At 36.8% G+C, this 21422-nt stretch overlaps 2 protein-coding genes across 4 annotated transcripts; both read left to right on the forward strand.

The window, feature by feature from the left end:
* Positions 1-50: 50 nt before the first annotated feature.
* On the forward strand, positions 51-2451 carry LOC121321838 (anaphase-promoting complex subunit 16). Of its 3 annotated transcripts, XM_041261103.1 has the most exons (5): positions 51-143; positions 532-697; positions 1366-1440; positions 1881-1992; positions 2411-2451. In XM_041261103.1, exons 2-4 carry the CDS (start codon positions 556-558, stop codon positions 1988-1990), a joined length of 327 nt encoding a protein of 108 aa, XP_041117037.1. In that variant the 5' UTR covers positions 51-143; positions 532-555; the 3' UTR covers positions 1991-1992; positions 2411-2451. The 3 variants fall into 3 exon arrangements, with proteins under 3 accessions (XP_041117037.1, XP_041117036.1, XP_041117038.1); XM_041261102.1 differs by lacking the exon at positions 2411-2451 and having other exon boundaries at positions 52-143; positions 1881-2310; XM_041261104.1 differs by lacking the exon at positions 2411-2451 and having other exon boundaries at positions 70-143; positions 543-697; positions 1881-2310.
* Positions 2452-15858: 13407 nt separating this feature from the next.
* On the forward strand, positions 15859-17808 carry LOC121322184 (DNA damage-inducible transcript 4 protein-like). The gene is made up of 3 exons (XM_041261770.1): positions 15859-16020; positions 16195-16451; positions 16656-17808. Exons 2-3 carry the CDS (start codon positions 16274-16276, stop codon positions 17147-17149), a joined length of 672 nt encoding a protein of 223 aa, XP_041117704.1. The 5' UTR covers positions 15859-16020; positions 16195-16273; the 3' UTR covers positions 17150-17808.
* The last annotated feature ends 3614 nt before the right edge of the window (positions 17809-21422 follow it).

Raw genomic sequence — 21422 nt, forward strand, 5'->3', positions numbered from 1 at the left:
CAATGTTACATATTTGACAACCAGCTGAATATCGCCACTACGCAGAACCGGGAGTGTCGTAAATATATTGTTTACTGAGGCAAGGTATGCCGTAAATCGATCTTACAGTAACGTAGTTGTGGCGCTGTGTGGAAATTCCAGGGGTATGAACATTAGTTTTTATTTATTTAGTTCTTTTACAAAGTCAAGTGCAGGCTGTACAATCAGTAACATTTGTAATATAATAATGTGCCGATTTTTTAGTTTGATGTGATTGGATCGTTTTTCTAAGCTTTGAGGAATATTTAAATAAATGGAGGCGATTGTGTTTTTTTAATACATTGATGGGGAGATTGTAAAATGCACAATAATACGCGTTCGTATTTATTCAGATAAGGCATTGGCGGGTTACTTGCATTTTGTACTACTTGCTTTCAATAAAAGGAACACGCTTTTAGTTGTGTTTTTATCTGCTTACTGGGCATCCTAGACGATTATTTGTAGACATTGTAGTGCAGTCTGGCATTGTGACATGTTAATGTTTTGCTTTAGTTATATTGCAGGTTTAACAAGAGGATGGCTGCATCGTCCTCGTCTTCTTCAGCTGGTGGAGTCAGTGGCAGCTCCGTCTCTGGATCAGGGTTTAGTGCCTCGGAGCTCGTTCCACCCCAGAAAGTACTGTATACCTACCCCAAAGGCGCTGGGGAAATGATGGAAGGTAGTTCACGCATTCATTAAACTCCTACTCAAACGTACTTTAACACACATTTTTAAATGTGTTCGAGGAATTCTACAAGCTCTAAACACACTGTCATTGTAAAAGTTTCTACCTTCTCTGTAACTGAGGCTTAGCCAATCTTTGCTTTTGGTTCTGCCTTTATTTCAGTAGATAAGCAGAGACCTCAGGTTCCAATCCCTTCCCTCCCTGAGCCAGACGTTCTCCTAATCACAACTCATCAGGGCCACTTGCCTACCAATTGACAATAAGCCAGTGCATCACGTCAGTTTTGCAACTAGTCCAAATCACTACAGATAAAAGCGGTACAAGATCAATGCTGTATTGCTTGTAGCTGATTTCTTAATGACTTCCTGCATGTTAATTAACAGTTTATTGTCGGTAAAAATGATTTAGAGGTAGTGACAGAATTCATTGCAGGCCAAGAAGGATACGGGATCAGGAATTTTTTTACTGTCTTTATACTACACCTACTTTAAAAATGTTTGCAGTCATTTTAGTGGTTCTTCTAGCAAATGCTGTGCTTTATGTATTTTTTATATGCAAGAAACTATAATCCTTGTTAAGATTCAAGTCCATCATCCTTTATGTGTGGAAACAGTTCTTCAGTGGAAACAACTTTTGCTTTGTTTTTCTGTGTGTGTTTTTAGATGGCTCTGATAGGTTTTTGTGTGAATCCGTGTTCAGCTTCCAGGTTGCGTCAACTCTGAAACAGGTGAAGCATGGTAAGTACAAGATCACGTTTATGACAGTATGATGTCTAGGTTCTAATAAATGTCACATTAGATTACAACAGTTTGTAGAAATTTTACAGGACTGAAACTTGACAGTCCCTTGTTAGTTTAGTAGTAATCAGAAGCCCTCCAGCCCTTCAGTAGATAAACAGCACAGAACAAAATCCAGGCATGGGAATTGTTCCAGTACAAAAATATTGTCCCAGACCCTGCGCAAGGTTGTCTATTTTAGGGCTGTGTATAGTTTCAGTCTTACTTGGCAATGGGTGCTGTTATCATGTTGGCTGACTTAATGGAGTATTTCTGGAGTATTTGTGTTGGGAATAAGAGAGATGCATGTTTACCTTTGTTTATAACATAACAGTCATCACACAGTTTACTTGCAGAGAAATGTGCACTTAATGTAACCCAGGGCATCCTTGTCTCCACAGATCAACAGGTGTCTCGAATGGAGAAGCTTGCAGGCTTGGTGGAAGAATTAGAAGCTGATGAGTGGAGATACAAACCAATCGAACAGCTGTTAGGCTTCACACCTTCATAAATGTAAAGGCAGTAGGACACATGAAAAAAAAATGCCACAATTACTTGTAAACTGTGATATTGTTAATTTCTTATTTCACAGTAGCTATCCTGGGAAATGCTAATGCACACTATATATGGTGGGAAATCCCTTTTTACAAATTGCAAGCTGATGTATTCATTTGAAAACAAAATACAATTAATATATACCCTGTTATGTTTAAAGGAATTGCCTTTACATATGTGTCCATTAATTTGTAATATGCACTGTGTATATGAGGTTATCCTATCCTAAAATCCCCCTATCTGGGGAAAAAAAAAAAAATTGTATTTTTGTGAACATTTTAACAGAATCTCTCATTTTAAGGGCATGTCTGAAACCAGAACACTCAGCTGAATCAAATCATCCATCCATTATCATTAACCACTTAATCCTTAACAGGGTTGTGGTGAGCTGGAGCCTAACCTGGCAGACACAAGATGCAAGGCAGGACTACACCCTGGATGGGACGCCAGTCCATTGCAGGGCACCACACACAGGGCAGTTTAGAGTGACCAATCAACCTGAACAGCATGTCTTTGGACTGTGGGAGGAAACCGGAGTACCTAGAGCAAACCCATGTGAACACAGGGAGAACATGCAAACTCCACACAGACAAACCCCTAGGCTGGAATCAAACCCACGACCCTGGCGCTGTGAGGCAACAGCGCTAACCACCACACCACCATGGCGCCCTGAATAGAATCATGTCTAATCATCTAAAATTGGGCCATCTCTAAATGGAAAACAAGACTTGTTTAAACCTGTCCATCTGCAAAACAAATAGTGTGGTTTTATGAACAGACAGTGTACATTTGTGAAGTCTTGTGCTTGTGTCTAGAAACTGAATTTAAATGTGGGAATCATGTTTTTTTTTTTTTTTAATCTTTGTATGCACTCTACATCAAACAGCTGAGATCTCATCATGTGTTTAAAAAGTTAACGTATCTAACAAGTGGTCTGATATTAATTAGTTCAAACAAATATTACATCATATCAAGTTTGCACATTTCTTTTCAGTGAAAATATATTTTCTTCTTACAAGCAGGACGTACAGGTTTATGGAAGTAATTTTGCCTCACACATCTAGATAACTAATAAGCAGGGCATCTGATTTTCGGGCGAATGCCTTTTTAAAAATCCGTTAGAATTATTTAATGAAAAAAATTGGGTGTATTATTAATATAATATTATTTAATATATAAATGAAGAATATATATTTGGGTAGAAATTGTGTATTATTTAGAAAGAAATAAACAAATGCTTAAGCACAAAGTGTTGACAACAAAGTTGTCGTCAACAGTGTAAATCCGCAACGTATGTATATTTCCACACATTGGGGTATGCAAACTTTTGACAACATCCATTTCTCTCCCCCCTCTCTCTCTCTCACACACACACACTGTATATGGAGGCATTTCTCTGTTCCAATCCAGATTTATTTTGTAGAGGAGTTGCACGTAGAATTGCACACAGAACATATGGGAAAACTAAACAACTTTACCCCATGCTGTTTTACAAAGAGAAATGATTGACTGTTACCTCTAAATGCTCTTGGCTTAAAACACACTCATAAAACAAATAACTGGGAAGAAAAGTGCAAAAAAAGCTTAAAGCTAAATTGCTGTAATTTTTTAAAATCTAATTTGCAGGACCGTCTCCCCTTTTTGTAAAAGAACAGCAGTCCCCAAGCAAGGGTAGGTTTTAAACAGGGCAGTGCCTGTATATTTGTTTTCACACAAAACCCAACTCTGTAAAACAAGGGTTAAATGTTGTATTGCTTGTACTGCCACACCATACTCCTTATCCAGTGTTGTTGAAAACACTATCCTTGGAACGACTTGTGAACAGCTCCTGCTTGACCTGAAACTGTCTGTTATAATACAGACCATGAAGAGTTGTCAGACATTTGGGTCTCACTTCACCTTGCTTCTCATGCATGGCCCATCCCACGTATTTCAAAAAGCTTTCGTTGAGAAATGCATCCCTGTCCATCTTCATCTACACCCTGATCTTTTCAATACCGATTGCACGTATTTCAGTTATAGCCTCACTCTATCCGTGAACAAAACCACCTTGGAATATCAGTCATAACATTCTCCATTTTACATGGTTTCTCTTGCAGCTCTTTGCTTCTCTGTAACAAGTGCTCTAGCTTACCACTGGTTCTCTTGCCAATCATTTTGCTTCTCTCAGTCTCATATTGCCTTCAGTGCAATGTTTAGCAAGGCTGTCATCAGCTTCCTTACTGCCAAAGTGCTGGTGTGCCTGAAAGTACTGACCACCTCCTTGCTCTTTGCAAAAGTGACCTGAAGACCCTCAAAACTTTTAAAATAAATTCTCCTGCTGACTTTTCTCCTCCGCCTCCATCTTGAGTTCAGTGGTTCTCTGAGGCTTTGCAACGACCAACTGCTGCTGAAGCTCGTTGTGTTTTAACACCTGGTCAATGTGCTCCTCTTACAGCTCATTTTGTTCATGTCCAGCTCCTCAGACAGCTCAGTGCATTTGTTGGATTTATCCATGATCGGAAGGTCTTCAATGTCTCTGCTGTGCATTGCACCCTTTTTTCCTTTAGAAGTATTTTTTTTATTGCACTTCTGTTTCTTTTTCTCTTGAACAGAGCACTCTTGTGCTCCTTTTGCTTTTGTCTGTAGCTGCTGCTCTGCTTTCTCCTCCTTCAGTCCCTACTGCATTTTCGGGAGCTGAGTGATTACTGATGTCAGCTGGGAGTTCAACTCTGTGAGAGTGAGAGTTTCTGACTTCAATACCTTCTCCGTAATTCTTTTGAAGTTCAAACTTCTCCCATTCCATTTCACTTACAACATACTGCGACACTTCTTCCCACTTGGCTTTCAAAGAACCAGTGCTTTTCTTCAGCTCTCCGGTCTGGTTCCCCTTGCTCTCTAGAACAACCTGCAACTCTCGCACAAGGCTATGGACTTTCTTCTCCACTTCCATCTCCTGCTTGATTCTGTGAAAGTTTTGCCCTTCTTTCATTTCACTGTTCTTTCCCTTTAAAATCTCCTATACGTCAGCATATCGTTTTTCTACTGCCCGGTGCACTCATTTACTCTTCAGAACTTCTATTTTCAATTCCTCAAAATCCTCTTTTCTTTGAGTTCAAGCTCCTGCTTCAAACGTTCAGTCTCCCTTTTCAGACTATGTAACGTCTTCAGTTTCTTTGAGCTTGTTGAAGTTGCAGAAACATCTCTTTTTCTGTATCTTTTACTTTATTCTCCTGCTGCAGCTCTACTATAAAACACTCATGTTAATCATTCTTTTCAAGCTGGCTTTCCAGCTCCTTTATCTTGAACACACAGTTTTGTAGCTCAGCAGTTAACTCACTGATTTTCTTTTCTTTCTCGTCCAGCATCGTGTCACTCTGACTTGCTTCTGGACTGTTTAGCAATAACACTAGTGAGCTTGCTTAACTGGATATCTTTCTCACCAACTTGCTTCTTCAATTTTGTCAACTTGCCTTGCAGTGACTTAATAATGCTGTGGTTCTGTGTAATCTTGGTTGTGGCCTTTGTCTGCAAATTATTTCTCCCACAGCTCGGCCTGGTCAAGGGCAGTTGCCTTCTCCTGGTTAAGAACCTTCATGATTTTCTTTACCTCCTGCAGTTGGTTCATGAGCTTCTGGTGCTCCTCCTGTTGTGCTTGTAACCACTCCTTCCCATCATCCTGGGTCTGTATGTATTGCTGCATGACACACTGTCTTTTCCTCAGGAGGGCTTCCTTTGTAACTTTAACATTATACCTTTTTCCCTTTGTTCTCAGTTCACACACAAACACTGTCTCCAGCCACCCAACCAACAGAACATTCAAACAGTTTGTTTTTTTTAATTAATAAACTTAATCAGTACCAGCTGATTAGCATTTTCTCAATTGGCATTCATTCTCCAATACATTATCCAATTTATGAGTCCTTTACATAAGAACATAAGAAAGTTTACAAACGAGAGGAGGCCATTCGTCCCATCTTGCTCGTTTGGCTGTTAGTAGCTTATTGATCCCAGAATCTCATCAAGCAGCTTCCTGAAGGATCCCAGGGTGTCAGCTTCAACAACATTACTGTGGAGTTGATTCCACACCCTCACGATTCTCTGTGTAAAAAAGTGCCTCCTATTTTCTGTTCTGAATGCCCCTTTGTCTAATCTCCATTTGTGACCCCTGGTCCTTGTTTCTTTTTTCAGGTCGAAAGTCCCTTGGGTCAACATTGTCAATACCTTTTAGAATTTTGAATGCTTGAATTAGGTCGCCGCGTAATCTTCTTTGTTCAATCCTAAACAGATTCAGTTCTTTTAGCCTGTCTGCATATGACATGCCTTTTAAACCCGGAATAATTCTGGTCGCTCTTCTTTGCACTCTTTCTAGAGCAGCAATATCTTTTTTATAGCGAGGTGACCAGAACTGAACACAATATTCAAGGTGAGGTCTTACTAATGCATTGTACAGTTTTAACATTACTTCCCTTGATTTAAATTCAACACTTTTCACAATGTATCCGAGCATCTTGTTGGCCTTTTTTTATAGCTTTCCCACATTGTCTAGATGAAGACATTTCTGAGTCAAAAAAAACTCCTAGGTCTTTTTCATAGATTCCTTCTCCAATTTCAGTATCTCCCATATGATATTTATAATGCATATTTTTATTTCCCTCGTGCAGTACCTTACACTTTTCTCTATTAAATGTCATTTGCCATGTGTCTGCCCAGTTCTGAATCTTGTCCAGATCATTTTGAATGACCTTTGCTGCTGCAACAGTGTTTGCCACTCCTCCTATTTTTGTGTTGTCTGCAAATTTAACAAGTTTGCTTATTATACCAGAATCTAAATCATTAATGTAGATTAGGAATAGCAGAGGACCTAATACTGATCCCTCTGGTGCTCCACTGGTTACCACACTCCATTCTGAGGTTTCTCCTCTAATCAGTACTTTCTGTTTTCTACATGTTAACCACTCCCTAATCCATGTACATGTGTTTTTTTTAATCCCTACTGCATTCAGTTTGAGAATTAATCTTTTGTGCGGGACTTTGTCAAAAGCTTTCTGGAAATAAAATAAACCATGCCATATGCTTTGCAATTATTCATTATTGATGTTGCATCCTCAAAATCCTTCGGATTAAATCAGATGCCCTACTAATAAGTTGTTTTTTAGCCTCTCTCTTTTATTTAATCTTTTAATGATTGCAGTCACTTACAGTCATTAAAAGCATCGATACAGATTTTTAATGAAAACTGGTAAAAACAACCACAAAACTCTTTCCTTATTATCTCTGTCTTGTTAAACTGTCAAAACCCCACTATATCCACATATGCCATGTGCATGTAAAAGAAAAGTCTGAATGTAAAGTGATGACTAAATTCTATGTGGGAAGATCGATCAAATTCCAACTTGATAACTGAAGTTCAGAATGCCATCCGTTTTCACAAAATGTTTTTTCTGCAGAGCTAAAGCTAATGTTCCCGGTGGCTGTGGTGTCCTTCAATAATCCACCTGCTTCCTTCGCAGCTGTTACGGCTAGTATTTTCTCAGACTTAGGGAAGGCTGTAGTACTGCATCATTTGTTCCTGTGTAAAGCTGACCTGCATGGCTGCTGTCTTAATTTTTCCATGAACTGTAACTGAACGTTCATGTACAAATTGTTCTGGTTCATTGTAAATAATGTGCAAGAAATCGCAGTTCAACTGATGTCTATGTAACTCCCCCATTTCTCCATTCTCTTGTCGCTTTGGTAGCTCAACCTACACCTCCTCATCCACTGCCTTTTAGCAGGCCTAGTTTAACAGGGCAAGGGTGGCTTAGCCACCTATCTAATAGTGTTGGTAGCCTGTGTCCTACCAACGAAAATAACTTTGCTAAATCGCTGTAAATTTGAAATCAATCTAATAGCACTGGCAGCCCCGGTCCTGCTGTGTGGTTCTCTTGCCCAAACTGAAGATTATTAATTTATAGTACTGTATATTTTTTAAATAACTATTACCTGGAGAACAGTGAATAAAGATAATGTTTACTGTGGTGTGGTTCATATCAATATTGTAATGAAATTCACAGGATTTCATAAGACTTTATTAACCAGGCTTGTTTTACTCCACACAAATGGATACACAAACACTTGGTTGAAAACTGGGCTGCTTTGAATTTACTTAAGAAATCATTAATGAAGCGTTAGTAAGTCAAAATCAATCTTGCACCACATTCCCTAAGTTTATTGCAAAACACTTTTCCCCAGCTAGAAAGTATTTATTTATTTATTTATTTATTTATTTAGGTGTTTCTTTTGTTTGAATATAATGATTAATTGTTTTATTGATGAAAGACCTTACAGATAACATGAGACAGAGTCTGGCCTATTGTTGCTTAAATAGTGGGTAAATTACTGTATTATACTAAAAGCAATTCCCAGTTTGGAGAAACATGAGAGATAAACCTCTCCCAAGGATTTCAGTTAATCAAAACAACATCTTTTCTTTTGACCACTTATCTTCAAAGAGTATAAATACTGTAAGATGTCTACACCCATTCTAAAGTATTCACAAATAAGAATATGTACAGTATAAATCATTCAATTGATCTTTCATGTATCAATTTAATACTAAAAACAGAAAATGAACAAGATCCTAAAAAAAAAATATCAGACTGTACTTCAAATACTTCATAGCCATAAGAAGCCTTAAAGAGTTGTACAAATGTATACTATATGATGATGACATGTGTTTTTATCTCAGATAACTTACACACAGGTTTACAAAGAATGGTTGCTTATTATTCTTGGGGCCTGAATGTTTCTTTTTGATATACAGGTATGCATGCTGTATGTTCCCTACAAAGCAGATTAACGTCTGTGGCACTGTAAAAAGCCATTGAAGATGTTGTTTACTTGAAAGCTAAAATTGAGCACACTTTGTACTGCGATAAAAAGCAATTGAATGCCAGTATATCTAGAGTGTATGTTCACCAATAAAATGCTGTTCAATGAGGCTGGTGAATCATGTGACAACATCAAACAATACAAATGATGAAACATAGATATAGAAGTTAGTTTGAAATCAGACATTCTGTTCATATCTTATCATGTGGATTTAATTAGACAAATTGCAGGGTTTATCTACTTCCGTGTTTATTATGTGGGTCCTTTGTAACTTTTAATATTGTGGGTTAAGACTATACTATATCAAACTACAATATTTCCCACCAATTATAGCTTGTGTATACTATACTGTAATGCATTACTTAATGCTACAGCTTTTGAGTGATTACGCATAAATTACATGTAATTACATATAATAAACTAAACTTTAAATACCAAAATAAAACACTCAAATCACACTTTAAATCAGTTTAAAATGACTGCATTTTCTGAAACAGCTGCCCATATCCTGGTATTAGTTTATTTTACTGAATGTTTTGGGGTGTAGACAATCACTACAACCCCATATGATACGGGACTATAAGATATGCGATTCGTTGAATAATTGGTCGTTCACATGAAGTCACATATGTATTAAAATAAAACAGCAAGATGAAAAGCCCTAGTTAGTATTTTTGAGGTAAAGTGTAAATGTATTCAAAGTCATTTAAATCACCAAACATTTACTCCTTGACAAATTATCCACCGGTGTGCCCTATTCACAAACACTGTTTATTCAAAGTTATTGTAAGTAAAATATTATTTAATATTAATGAAGATGGTTGTCAAAGTAACAAAATTAAAGTCCACAGCAGAATGGTTTAATTGATATAAAAATGTATTTTATTCATAAGAACTGACTTTGTAAAAAATATTCTCCGTCTAAAGCTTTGTCAATAGGGACCAGTGTTCCTTAAAGAAAAACAATGTAATTGTTACAAAACTCGCAATTATTAACTCATTATATAAACGCTGGCATTTTTATTTATTTATTTAGTCACACTTCTGTTAACATTACCAGCGTGTTTTTCCTTTTTACAAAAAATCTGGAGTAAATTTAGCACTGGAGGAAATATTAAGTGAATCTAGCTATTTAGCCTTTGTCTGCCAATAAAATATACATCACTGTCAAACTATACTGTACTTTATTGTAATTTTTTGACGTAATGTATAATTTAGGTTTTATGATATGATCTATTATATTTGTATAATTATGAAAATACTAAACCCTGTTAGCCAGTGGGAGTGGGACAATCATTCAAAATGTATTTGAATGTGCAGAATGCGAAGAAACAACACATTTGTAATCTTAAATTTACATTGCACATACTTTCTATTTTCTGCCTGCTCTTTCTAGACGTTTTGTTCCAAGCTGAGTGTCACATGACAATACAATGTTTGTTTTGGCAGCGTTCCACACAATGCTGTAGTGTCCACTAAGAGTAGGGCGTATGCTGTAAACAGTTTTTTGGTGTGTTAAAAATGCTGTGTGCGTCACAGACGGCTTCAGTTAAACAAGATGGTGCAATTTATCGGCTGACATATGTGATCTCTCAGCTTCTCTTAAGGACAGTGACTTGGAATATAATATGGCTAAATACATAGCTAACAAAAGTGTTTTAAAAAAGTTACCATGATTTCTAACAAAGTATATTAACCCGTTAATATCAACAAGCACTAGACTCTTTGGTGTTTTATATGGAATCATACAGTTCCTGTAGAACACTTTTTTAAATATATGGTACTGTACTAGAGAAGGACAGATGTAATTTTTTCCAGCAATCCGTTTCTTGTTTTTAGTTAGTTATTAGTTATTTGGCAAAGCCAAATAAACTGTATTTAAGCATCAGGCCACAATTTGTTGATTCAACTTGGAGTGTGTCAGTTTCCTTTTTATTTAAATTTTGGAAAACATTGCATTCTGAGACAGAGCTGGCTCAAGCTAAACTCGTCTTTTCATTCTGCTGAAAGCTGAACAGAATGTCCTGTTTCATTTGTTTTTGTCATCTGGGTCATAGAGAGAGTCAACAAGCCTCCAACTCAATGCAGGTTTATTTCATCGCTATGAAAACGAGCTCTAAATCCTGCTGCTCTTTAACGCTATATTAATCCATTGTGTGTTTACTCCCTTTTAGAACTACGACCTATTCTACCATTATACTTTTTGGTGGACAGCCAGCAACTAAATTGTTTATTGCTGTTATGGTAATGATTTCAAGTTTCCTTTTATAAACAATAGGCACAAACCCTGGCACATCAGACCAACTGTGGGGAAGCATTTTTATTGAAGCATTTTTATCTCATTGAGAATCCAGTGTTTTTCTCTATTCTCTGCAGGGGGTCTCCTATTAATGTGCTGTATGGTTTGTTCCAAGCTGTCCAGTACAACTTCTGTCCACCGAGGAAAGAACAAGGAGGGTCTAGTCTGTAAACATGTATGTGTGAACATTGGTTGTTTGACACATTACAAAATGTCCTTTCTACTTTTTGTTTGCTAAACATTTTGAATTTTTCTTTTCACCATATAACACTTAATTACAACATTGGTCTCAATGAATTTGGTACCTTCTTGGAAAGCAAATTGCTGAGTCTTATCTAAGGGAAAAGGTTGCAATAAAATGTAAAACTGAATGATTTAGAACTTGTTCACAATTTACAACATGGTTATGATTTATTGTGACTATCATGAGTGGAAGTCTAAAAATTTACAGTCAGATATCAGGTTAGAGATGAACTGTGATGTGATGAATGTTTAAATATCCAACCAATGCTTTTTCAACCTGGATATTCTGTGTGAAATGTGAGTTTACCTTAAAGGGAGTCGTTTCAGTTGTCTGTTTCTGCAGTCTTAAAAAGATTGCAGTTTTGACGAGACTGTGCTGTTCCATTTCTCTGCTTGTCTGTGAGCAGACAAGGCTGTTTTACTCCATTTAAACAAAAGCAGAACAATTAAAGTGCTTAGGGTCAGCCTTGTGCATAGAAACTCTGCAGCCACTCAGAGCTTTTGTGATAATCTGTTCTTATTATTATTATAAAAGGTTGTTGTTCTGTATTTTGCATGCATCAAATAGGAAAGACACAAAAGTAATAGAGATTATTGCATGAATACAGACAGATACATTGGGGTTTGGGTGTTGGGGGGTTTACAGGATATCTACCCCCACACCATATGGGCCTTCAAAGTGTTCTTTGATGCTTTTGAAGATTAAGTTATCAGCATAAAATAAAACCATGGAACTGTCTGTATATTAGTCAATGAAGAATCCTGGCTTTTTATACTATGGGGAAGGTTTCAAGAGGTTAAATAAAAGACCACTGTCTTTAGGTATGGTTTAAATAAAGAGGCATTCCCTTTTGAAAGGAAGTCCCCAGTGTTTTATTACAATGAATTAAGACAACACAACATTCTGTTTATTGCTAGGTGACCATCATGCAGTTTCAGATGTCAGTTTATTGAACTGCGTAGGTCATTATGATGATCTTAAACCACCGCAAGTAGAACAAAAATCAATAAGAAATGCCCTTTCATAGTTTCATCCAAATCAGACTGTTGGTTCCCAATCAAAAAGTTCTCTGAATATGATAATTACCGTGACCCAGATTCACAGTAATTGTAATAAATTCTTCTGACAAAAGTACATTTAAAGATTAATCAAATTCAGACAAGCAGCTCTGAATCAGTTGTCAAAACATATGCAACATGACCTACCCTTGAGAATGTGTACGAAAGAAAATCTGTAAGTTTTATTATAATTGAATTTAAATTGGATGATTATATATACACACACACACACACACACACACACACACACACACACACACACACAGCTCTGGAAAAAATTAAGAGACCACTGCAAAATTATCAGTTTCTCTGGTTTTACTATTTATAGGTATGTGTTTGGGTAAAATGAACATTTTTGTTTTATTCTATAAACTACTGACAACATTTCTCCCAAATTCCAAATAAAAATATTGTCATTTAGAGCATTTATTTGCAGAAAATGACAACTGGTCAAAATAACAAAAAAGATGCAGTGTTGTCAGACCTCGAATAATGCAAAGAAAATAAGTTCATATTCTTTTTTAAACAACACAATAGTAATGTTTTAACTTAGGAAGAGTTCAGAAATCAATATTTGGTGGAATAACTCTGATTTTCAATCACAGCTTTCATGCGTCTTGGCATGCTCTCCACCAGTCTTTCACATTGATGTTGGGTGACTTTATGCCACTCCTGGCACAAAAATTCAAGCAGCTCGGCTTTGTTTGATGGCTTGTGACCATCCATCTTCCTCTTGATCACATTCCAGAGGTTTTCAATGGGGTTCAGGTCTGGAGATTGGGCTGGCCATGACAGGGTCTTGATCTGGTAGTCCTCCATCCACACCTTGATTGACCTGGCTGTGTGGCATGGAGCATTGTCCTGCTGGAAAAAACAATCCTCAGAGTTGGGGAACATTGTCAGAGCAGAAGGAAGCCAGTTTTCTTCCAGGACAACCTTGTACTTGGCTTGATTCATGCGTCCTTCACAAAGACAAATCTGCCCGATTCCAGCCTTGCTGAAGCACCCCCAGATCATCACCGATCCTCCACCACATTTCACAGTGGGTGCGAGACACTGTGGCTTGTAGGCCTCTCCAGGTCTCTGTCTAACCATTAGACGACCAGGTGTTGGGCAAAGCTGAAAATTGGACTGTGCATCAGAGAAGATGACCTTACTCCAGTCCTCTACGGTCCAATCCTTATGGTCTTTTGCAAACCTCAACCTGGCTCTTCTTTGCATCTCATTGATGAAGGGTTTTATTCTAGCTTTGCACGACTTCAGCCCTGCCCCTAGGATCCTATTTCGAACCGTCCTCGCCGTGCACTTCACCCCAGCTGCCGTTTGCCATTCTTTTTGTAGGTCACTTGATGTCATCCTACGGTTGATGAGTGACATTCGAATGAGTTGGCGGTCATCCCGGTCAGTGGAGAGTCGTTTTCGCCCTCTGCCGGTCTGTAGCTTTGTTGTCCCCAATGTGTGCTGCTTGACCTTGTTCTTATGAACCGCCGTATTTGAAATTTTAAGGATGGAAGCAACCTGACGCTCACTGTATCCCTCTGCCAGTAAAGCCAGAATTGAACCCTTCTTTTCCTCACTCAAAACTTTCCTTTTCAACTCTTTGGGCATGGTCAATAGTTATTTTTTGATTCCAATTACTTTTGAGGTACTACAAGCACTGTTTTGCCATCCAGCTGGTCCTATTGCAAGAGGATAGTGATGACCACAGGAGTGGTTTTTATACTTTTCCTCGTTAAATAAGATTTGGTTCAGGTGATCCCCTAATCAGTACCTCATTCAGTAGAATGAGGTGTGCCTGTGTTGGAATTCAACAGACACTGGAATGGAATGGCTGCCATACATATAGAGATGCTGATTTAAGAATTTTTCCAGAGCTGTATATATAGACACACACACACACACACACACACACACACACACACACACACACACACACACACACACACACACACACACACTACTTTATTCCTATTCAATATCAATAAAACAGAAGAATTAGAAACTGTCTGTGCTTTACAAAGATGTGAGTCTGTATTTGAGGGCCAAATAACAAAAATAAAAAGTGTCACCCAGAAAAAAAAGTCCAAGTTACAAAGGGGCCCCTCACTTTTCCATTCATAAACCAAACTTTTTTTGGAAGGTATTTCAGACCTTTGATAGATTCTGACTACCTAACTTGACCGGAGTCAGTACAACAACTTAAGATACGCTGGAACAAATAGTTATTCAGAACCACCTCCTACTTTTTTTTTTTTAAACCATTGCTTTATTATTTCAATAGGACAGGAAACGCTAATTTACAATGAAACCCACAAGTATAAGTACAACCCCCATTCTTCTTAATATCTTTCATAATACTTTGATTAAAAGTTGTAAGCGCTCTCCATTAATACAATATGAACCCCGTAATTCAACACTATTTCAATAGTGTTTGAATTTGAATATGAACCGGCCAGACGGTAGGACCCAGTAGAAGCGCGCTGAGTTTTTAACTCTTATTGTTTCTGTGTTAGCTGAGGTTCTGGGTACAGTACGTGGAGCCAAGCTGACTAATTTTTTTTTTTTTTTTTTTTCCAAGGCAGTGATAACCTATCCGTTTTAAACAGAAGTTAATCAGTTCTGTGTTATATTTAAGCCACGTTTAAAACGACAATCAACCCACACTATATCACGGTTAAATATTTATTTACAGTTATAGATAACTGAATTATACTTTAAAAGAAATATAATGTCACCCAATGAATTATTATATGAAATAAATTCAATAATCGCAATGCATTAGTTTAGGAACAAAAATAGTGTAACATACAGGAAATAATAAAAAATAAGTGGTGATTGTGGGTTTGGGGGTGTACGAGTTCAATAATGTCGAGACTGCGTTGTGCTTTGATATAATTCTTGGTCATTGCCTAACAAACGCCTATTAAAAACGCCTGCAATTCTACATGCGACAGTCTGCATATGTAGATTAAACGCTTTTATCCACATATCCGCATCGAATTACAATAGAAACACTTCATTCAAGTCATTCTTAGTAAAACAGAGGTAAACACTTGACTGTATAACGTTGCTCAGAGGGCTGCAAATGTATTCAATAGAAGTCTGCAAATATTTACAGGTACTAGATAGATAAGTAGATAGATAGTTAAACACCAGACAATGAAATCACCGTTCAAGTTGATTGGGTTTATCCTTGTACTCCTACAGTAGATGTGCAAGTTTACTGATTTGCATTTCTCTTTGGAAGGGGGGATGGTAGGTCCCAGTGATCACCCCTCAGGGTATAAAATGCAGGACTCGAACGTTGTGAACGTGAGCTATACCCTGATTGGCTAGGAAAGTGAATGCTGGGCGGTCTGTATTGGTGCCTGGCGTTCAGCTATTTAAACTGCCTTGTCTCTGCTAGGGTACCTGTTGGGTACAGAACGAAAGCACTTTCAGGGTTACAAAAGTATCCTTGCAACAAACAACTGAATAGCACTGTAACATACTCACCATAAATACCGTATCAAATGCAGTAAAGGAGCATTACTGTAAGTATTTAATTATTATTTTCGATTATTTGTAATTTTAAATTTATTTTAACGTTTAGGCTGAAATGAAAGCTAGCTTCTTGAGTGTTAGCAGTATTCAAATTCAGTTTAAGCGATGTAAATTATTTCTGGTAGAGTTTTGATTAAAGTCTTCTTTTTATTATGTCAATGCAGGTATCCAACAGTTTGATCAAATACAATTAAAACGCTTAAAACCGAAGATACGGATCTTCACAGCTAATCTACACCAATTATGCCTGCCTTGTGTGCGACTCTGACTCCTGACAACAGCTTGCCCTGCCCCGCAGCAACCGATGATGTCAGCTCCAAGAGACTTTCTTGGGGGAAAATCATGCAGAAACTAACAGATTTCAGTAACCACAGCTTACATTCAGACGACGAACACTTCAAGAGTGCCTTTTCTCATTCAGGTAAGAGAAATAATTGCACATACACGGAGTCACCACGTTTAACTGTTGCTGGATTGTTTGAGATATGCATAACCACACAAGACAACGCGTTTGCAAACTTGACTTTCTTTTATCGCAACCTTACAATGACTGATTGAAGTGTGTTTTTTGAAGTTACTGATGAGAAATGTAATCTAATCTCATTGTCCTTATTTTCTTTCATAGGATCAGACAGTGTGGACAGTGGCTCTCTGTCAGAATCTGATTTCTTGTATGACCCTGTGGAGGAGACCCTTTGCTCTGAAGTGGTGGATCTGATTGAACAGAGTCTCACAGAGGCGAAAGATAGCGCTTTGAGGTGCTCCAAACTGCTCATCCCCGACCAGCTGATGGAGCACATTGGTCAAGAACTTCTTCACTTAGCAGCTAGTGAACCTTGTGGACTGCGTGGAGCACTTATCAACCTATGTGTTGAGCAGTCAGATGCATGTGAAAGTGTGGAGCAGATAGCTGTGGATCCAGACTTAGTTCCTACTTTTCAGCTGACCCTTGTGTTGAGACTGGAATCTGGGGGTCTCTGGCCAATGATCCAGGACCTCTTTGCTCCAAGATCTCATTCCGCACCAATATTAAGACATGCTTTGAGACTGAACACTGGGTTTAGAGTAATCAAAAAGAAATTGTACAGTTCAGAAGAACTTGTCATAGAGGAATGCTAACACCCAAAGTGACCATGGGAGTTACCAGTCAATCATGATGTGATTAATCAAACATAAATGCCTTGGAAGTTTTTAAAAAAAAAAAGCCCATTGCACATACAATGTTTGTGTCCTTACTTATAAGTAGACAATACCTCAATAAGTCAGAATCATTGTAAAAGTGTTTCAGAGAGCTTATTTCAAGACTGAAAGTTGACTTGTTGCAGCCCAACATGTTTGTTCTCACTGAATGTATTTTTAGAAAGTTAAATGGCAATCCACGACCGGATGTTTAAATTTGAGCAGCTGGTCTGTTTAAAAGAAGCAGATTAAATCTGTTTATTTGAAGATTTACCTCAATCTCTAAACAACAAATGGCAGCTATATTTGCAATGAAGGAGTTTGAAGCATGTTAAAGACCTCACCAAACATGAATATGTTAACTGTTTTATTTCTATAACAGAAAAGACTAACAAAACATAATGTAAATGTGGTAGCATATTTGTCTGGGAGGTTCAGTTATGGTTAGTATTAATTGTGTTAGGAAATACACTGTTAATTTTTCTTGTAAACAATTGAATAGTTTTATATGGTACCCTACTAATGCCTCTGTTGCTACATGTATTTGATATTCAAACACCTACTTTGCACAGTTTTTTTTTTTTTTTTTTTTTTTTTTTTTACTTATTTTATATCTTTCAATTATTCGAATAAACCTTTTTTAAAAAAAAAAAAAAAAAAAAACTTTGTTTCTGTGTTTGTTTTGAGGTCCCAAATCAGATTTACATTACAGCAGAGATGCTACAAAATGAAACTTGGACACATTATAATAGATACAATTGTTTTGTCCACCCCACCTGTCTGCCCTGTACACAGCTAAGAAACTGCAATGTAAATGTATTCAAAATATTACTAAACATATGTTGTACTTTAATAATATTATTATAGTCATTGGTAAAAATAACATGTTCTTGTTTCAGTGCTAATTATTTCATAGACATAGACAACATTTTCCAGTAATGTAAAAAAACAAAAACAAAAACAAAAAAAACCCTAACACATAAAAAAATAATAATAATAAAAAAAAGGTAGGTTATGCAAATACATTTTCTAGAACATATTTTGAATTCATCTGTGCAATTCCACTCTAGGGTCACCGAGTTATTAAAACTGTCTCAGGAGCTGGTAATAGGTTTGCCTAGCCCTGGGTTAAGCAGGGCTGACCCCTTGATGGACAGACTTGTTGGCATTAGGACCCTGTAGAAACTGGGTCAAATTTTGTAGCCCCGTTGTTTGTTTTTCGGACTGTGCTACGTGCAAATTTGAGCTGACTCGAGATATTTTGAGGCAGCTGCTTTCAATCCAAATCAGCGAGATTCCACAATGAAATTTCACTAAAAGTGGAAGTAAAAATAACCAAACATCTTGTTTTAGCGTTTCAGTATATAAACTGTTTTAAATAATCAGGAGGCTTAAAAAATAACGCGTTTATATTAAATCATAGATGTTTGAAACCAAAAAATGTGGCGTTTGGCTTTCAGATCCCAGGACAAGCACTGCACTCCCATTAATTAATAGGATGCGGTAGGCTAGGCTGGTGCAGATGGTTTTTTTGAGATTGTTTTTTTTTTCCTTTTCTTTACTGAGCTCATATTTCCCACGCTACTGTTAACGGTTGCATTTTGTCGATGTACCGCCTGCCAGACAATGGAGCTTTATTAGTGCAATAATTGTAATACAATATTATCGATTAGAACGTGTGAAGCATGTGCTGAAAAGCCGTGTGAAACAAACGCAGACATTAGGCTATGCTAAGGGCTGTTTAACGAAACAAGCGTTTTTAAATTTCTAAATAGAAAGTTTAATTGAGTATTTTATGAAAATCTAAGTATGATTTTTAAAACATGAATGGCAATCACTCTTATATAGAAACAATTTACAGTTAAGAACACACTAAATTGGATTCTTAATTTAACTTTATATACTGTTCAATATACTACTGTAAATGCACATGTCATAAGGATAACCTATGTGAACTGTGAATAAAATAAATGATAACGTCTTATTTGAATGATAATAGTCCCCCACCCTTTATATATATGAACCTAGCAGGCTGTTAATTACTTTTTTGCGTCAGTACACTGCTCGTTGTTTAAAAGCACTTAAAAAAGTTGTTGATTTTTCTCACAAAAAGTATTCCTCCTAAAGATCTGTTTGAATAATATAATTTATATAGGGTCTGTTCAAATCCTGAGTACAATTTCTTCTGAAACGGCAGGGGAGTGAAAATACCTCGAGTCTAGTCCAGTCCAGTCTAATCCAGTCAAGCATAATTAACTTTAAACAGAGGAGACTGGGAGGGACCCAGCAGAGACAGCAAACGTCAATCTATCAAGTGTTTGCTCGGGGTGTAAGGTTACGGGGCACGGCTGTTCTTGGAGGAGGGGTGAGAGATTAGTTACAACCAAGCAATTATATATATATATATATATATATATATATATATATATATATATATATATATATATATATATATACTAGTAGCGTGTCAGACATGCAGTTGCAGAGGCAATATGTACAACTTTGTTTTAACAAAAAACATATGCCAAAGTGTGTGTATTTATAGCGACTCACAAAAAAGTATTCCAGTTATTTTTAGGTACAATAAATTACACCTTTAAATGGTCTCAAATAAGAGCACAACACATTATTGTTGATTAATCAAACATTTATTTTCTACCAGATTAGAACTCTGCATTATCCACACTTCTTAATATAGTTGTCTTTAGGACAGTTATTTACGAACATAGGGTATATACTGTGTAGTAATTTGTACTGCCTTACAGGATTCGTTTTTAATTTCCTGGAGTCTGCTGTCGAGTTCTTCCTCTGAACTCTGCAGCTCTCCAATCGTTTTTCTTTGTGGTTCTAAACAAGCTATCAAACACAATATTTTCGGAGCTCACGTTTTTTAAAGGGGAATTCAAATTAATTAAAAGGGAGAAAACTCTCTTTTAAATAAGGGAATTTTCCTATATTATGGCACACCTGGTGTCTTGAAGGCTAAAGCTAATGCTTCAAAATAGGACTCATAAACTAGTACACTGCAGTAGTACTTCATAATCATTACGAATATTGCAGCCCTACTGCAAAGTTACCTCAGCAGTGCTGTAGGATAGTAGTTTTTATAAGGGAATAATTACAAGCTTAGCTTTTATTTATTACTTTAGCTATTGAGTTACTATTAGTTTACTAATTAGGCTTTTCAGGGATTTTTTTAAATGTCAAAAATGTCTTAATTTTGCTCTTTTTAGCATGGTCCTGAAAAATTTTGGCACAGCTAGGTACCAGAAACCAAGTGCTTTATATTTCTTTGAAAGTGACACAATCAGGTTGTTATTGTGATTAGAATGAGTAAGTATATTGTGCCACTTTACCTGTTGCAATTTCAGGTGTATGTCTGCATCAGGTAGAACACTGTAATCAAATCGATCTAATTGTGCAGCCTGGCCACAAATCAACTTATACAGGGTCATGTTTAGTGCACTTACCCCTGGTCCTCCATGTGCCAGAGACCAGCTTCCCTACAGTAAAGTGCTTCCTTTTCATCTAAGCTGAAAAATAATTGCCCTGGCTGACCTTTAAAGATTCAAAAATTGGACTGCATCCCTAACATAAGAAGTCTATCAAGAGGGAAAAATGCAGACAGTATAAGAGTTGTAAAGACAAACAAATATATACATTTACATTATTTATTAGATTAAAATGTATTCTGGAGTTTTTACTGACATTTGTAAATATTACAACCTGTTCACTTGTACAAAAAAAGCCTGAGGCAACTTAGTGGAGTTTTTTCAGGCAATTGTTTGACTAAATTGTAGTTTTCTTATCGACTGAACAAACATTTCTCTTGATTTTGTGTTATACCAGTATCCTGTAAAAGAAAATTCAGGTATGACTAACCTGAAAAATTCCCTTTGGGGCCCAACATAATAATTTGCTTTTTCTTCAAACTCAGCATGAGGTGGGTTTTTTTCCCCATGAGAAACCAGGTTTTTTACAGCTTTTAGAGTTTTGTGAAGAATTGTCTTTCATCTTACCACTATGGAGGTTTGAAGGTAGGGGGGTAGTATTTTCCAACAAACTTTCAACAAAGAAGCTATGTCCACTTTATCACTCAAAGAAATCCAAAAATAAATCAATAAAACTAATTCAATTTGGATAAAATGTGATGTTCCTCTTCCTTAAAGACTTTATTACCACATGTTTAATGAATATATGATATATACAATAG

The sequence above is a fragment of the Polyodon spathula genome, chromosome 10, assembly GCF_017654505.1.
Source record: "Polyodon spathula isolate WHYD16114869_AA chromosome 10, ASM1765450v1, whole genome shotgun sequence".
Taxonomy (NCBI): Eukaryota; Metazoa; Chordata; class Actinopteri; order Acipenseriformes; family Polyodontidae; genus Polyodon; species Polyodon spathula.

Coding starts and splice junctions, on each gene's coding strand:
- LOC121321838 (XM_041261103.1), top strand. CDS start 556: ATGGCTGCATCGTCCTCGTCTTCTTCAGCTGGTGGAGTCAGTGGCAGC. Junction 698..1,365: donor CGCTGGGGAAATGATGGAAG/GTAGTTCACGCA, acceptor GTGTGTTTTTAG/ATGGCTCTGATAGGTTTTTG. Junction 1,441..1,880: donor TCTGAAACAGGTGAAGCATG/GTAAGTACAAGA, acceptor TTGTCTCCACAG/ATCAACAGGTGTCTCGAATG.
- LOC121322184 (XM_041261770.1), top strand. CDS start 16,274: ATGCCTGCCTTGTGTGCGACTCTGACTCCTGACAACAGCTTGCCCTGC. Junction 16,452..16,655: donor GAGTGCCTTTTCTCATTCAG/GTAAGAGAAATA, acceptor TTTCTTTCATAG/GATCAGACAGTGTGGACAGT.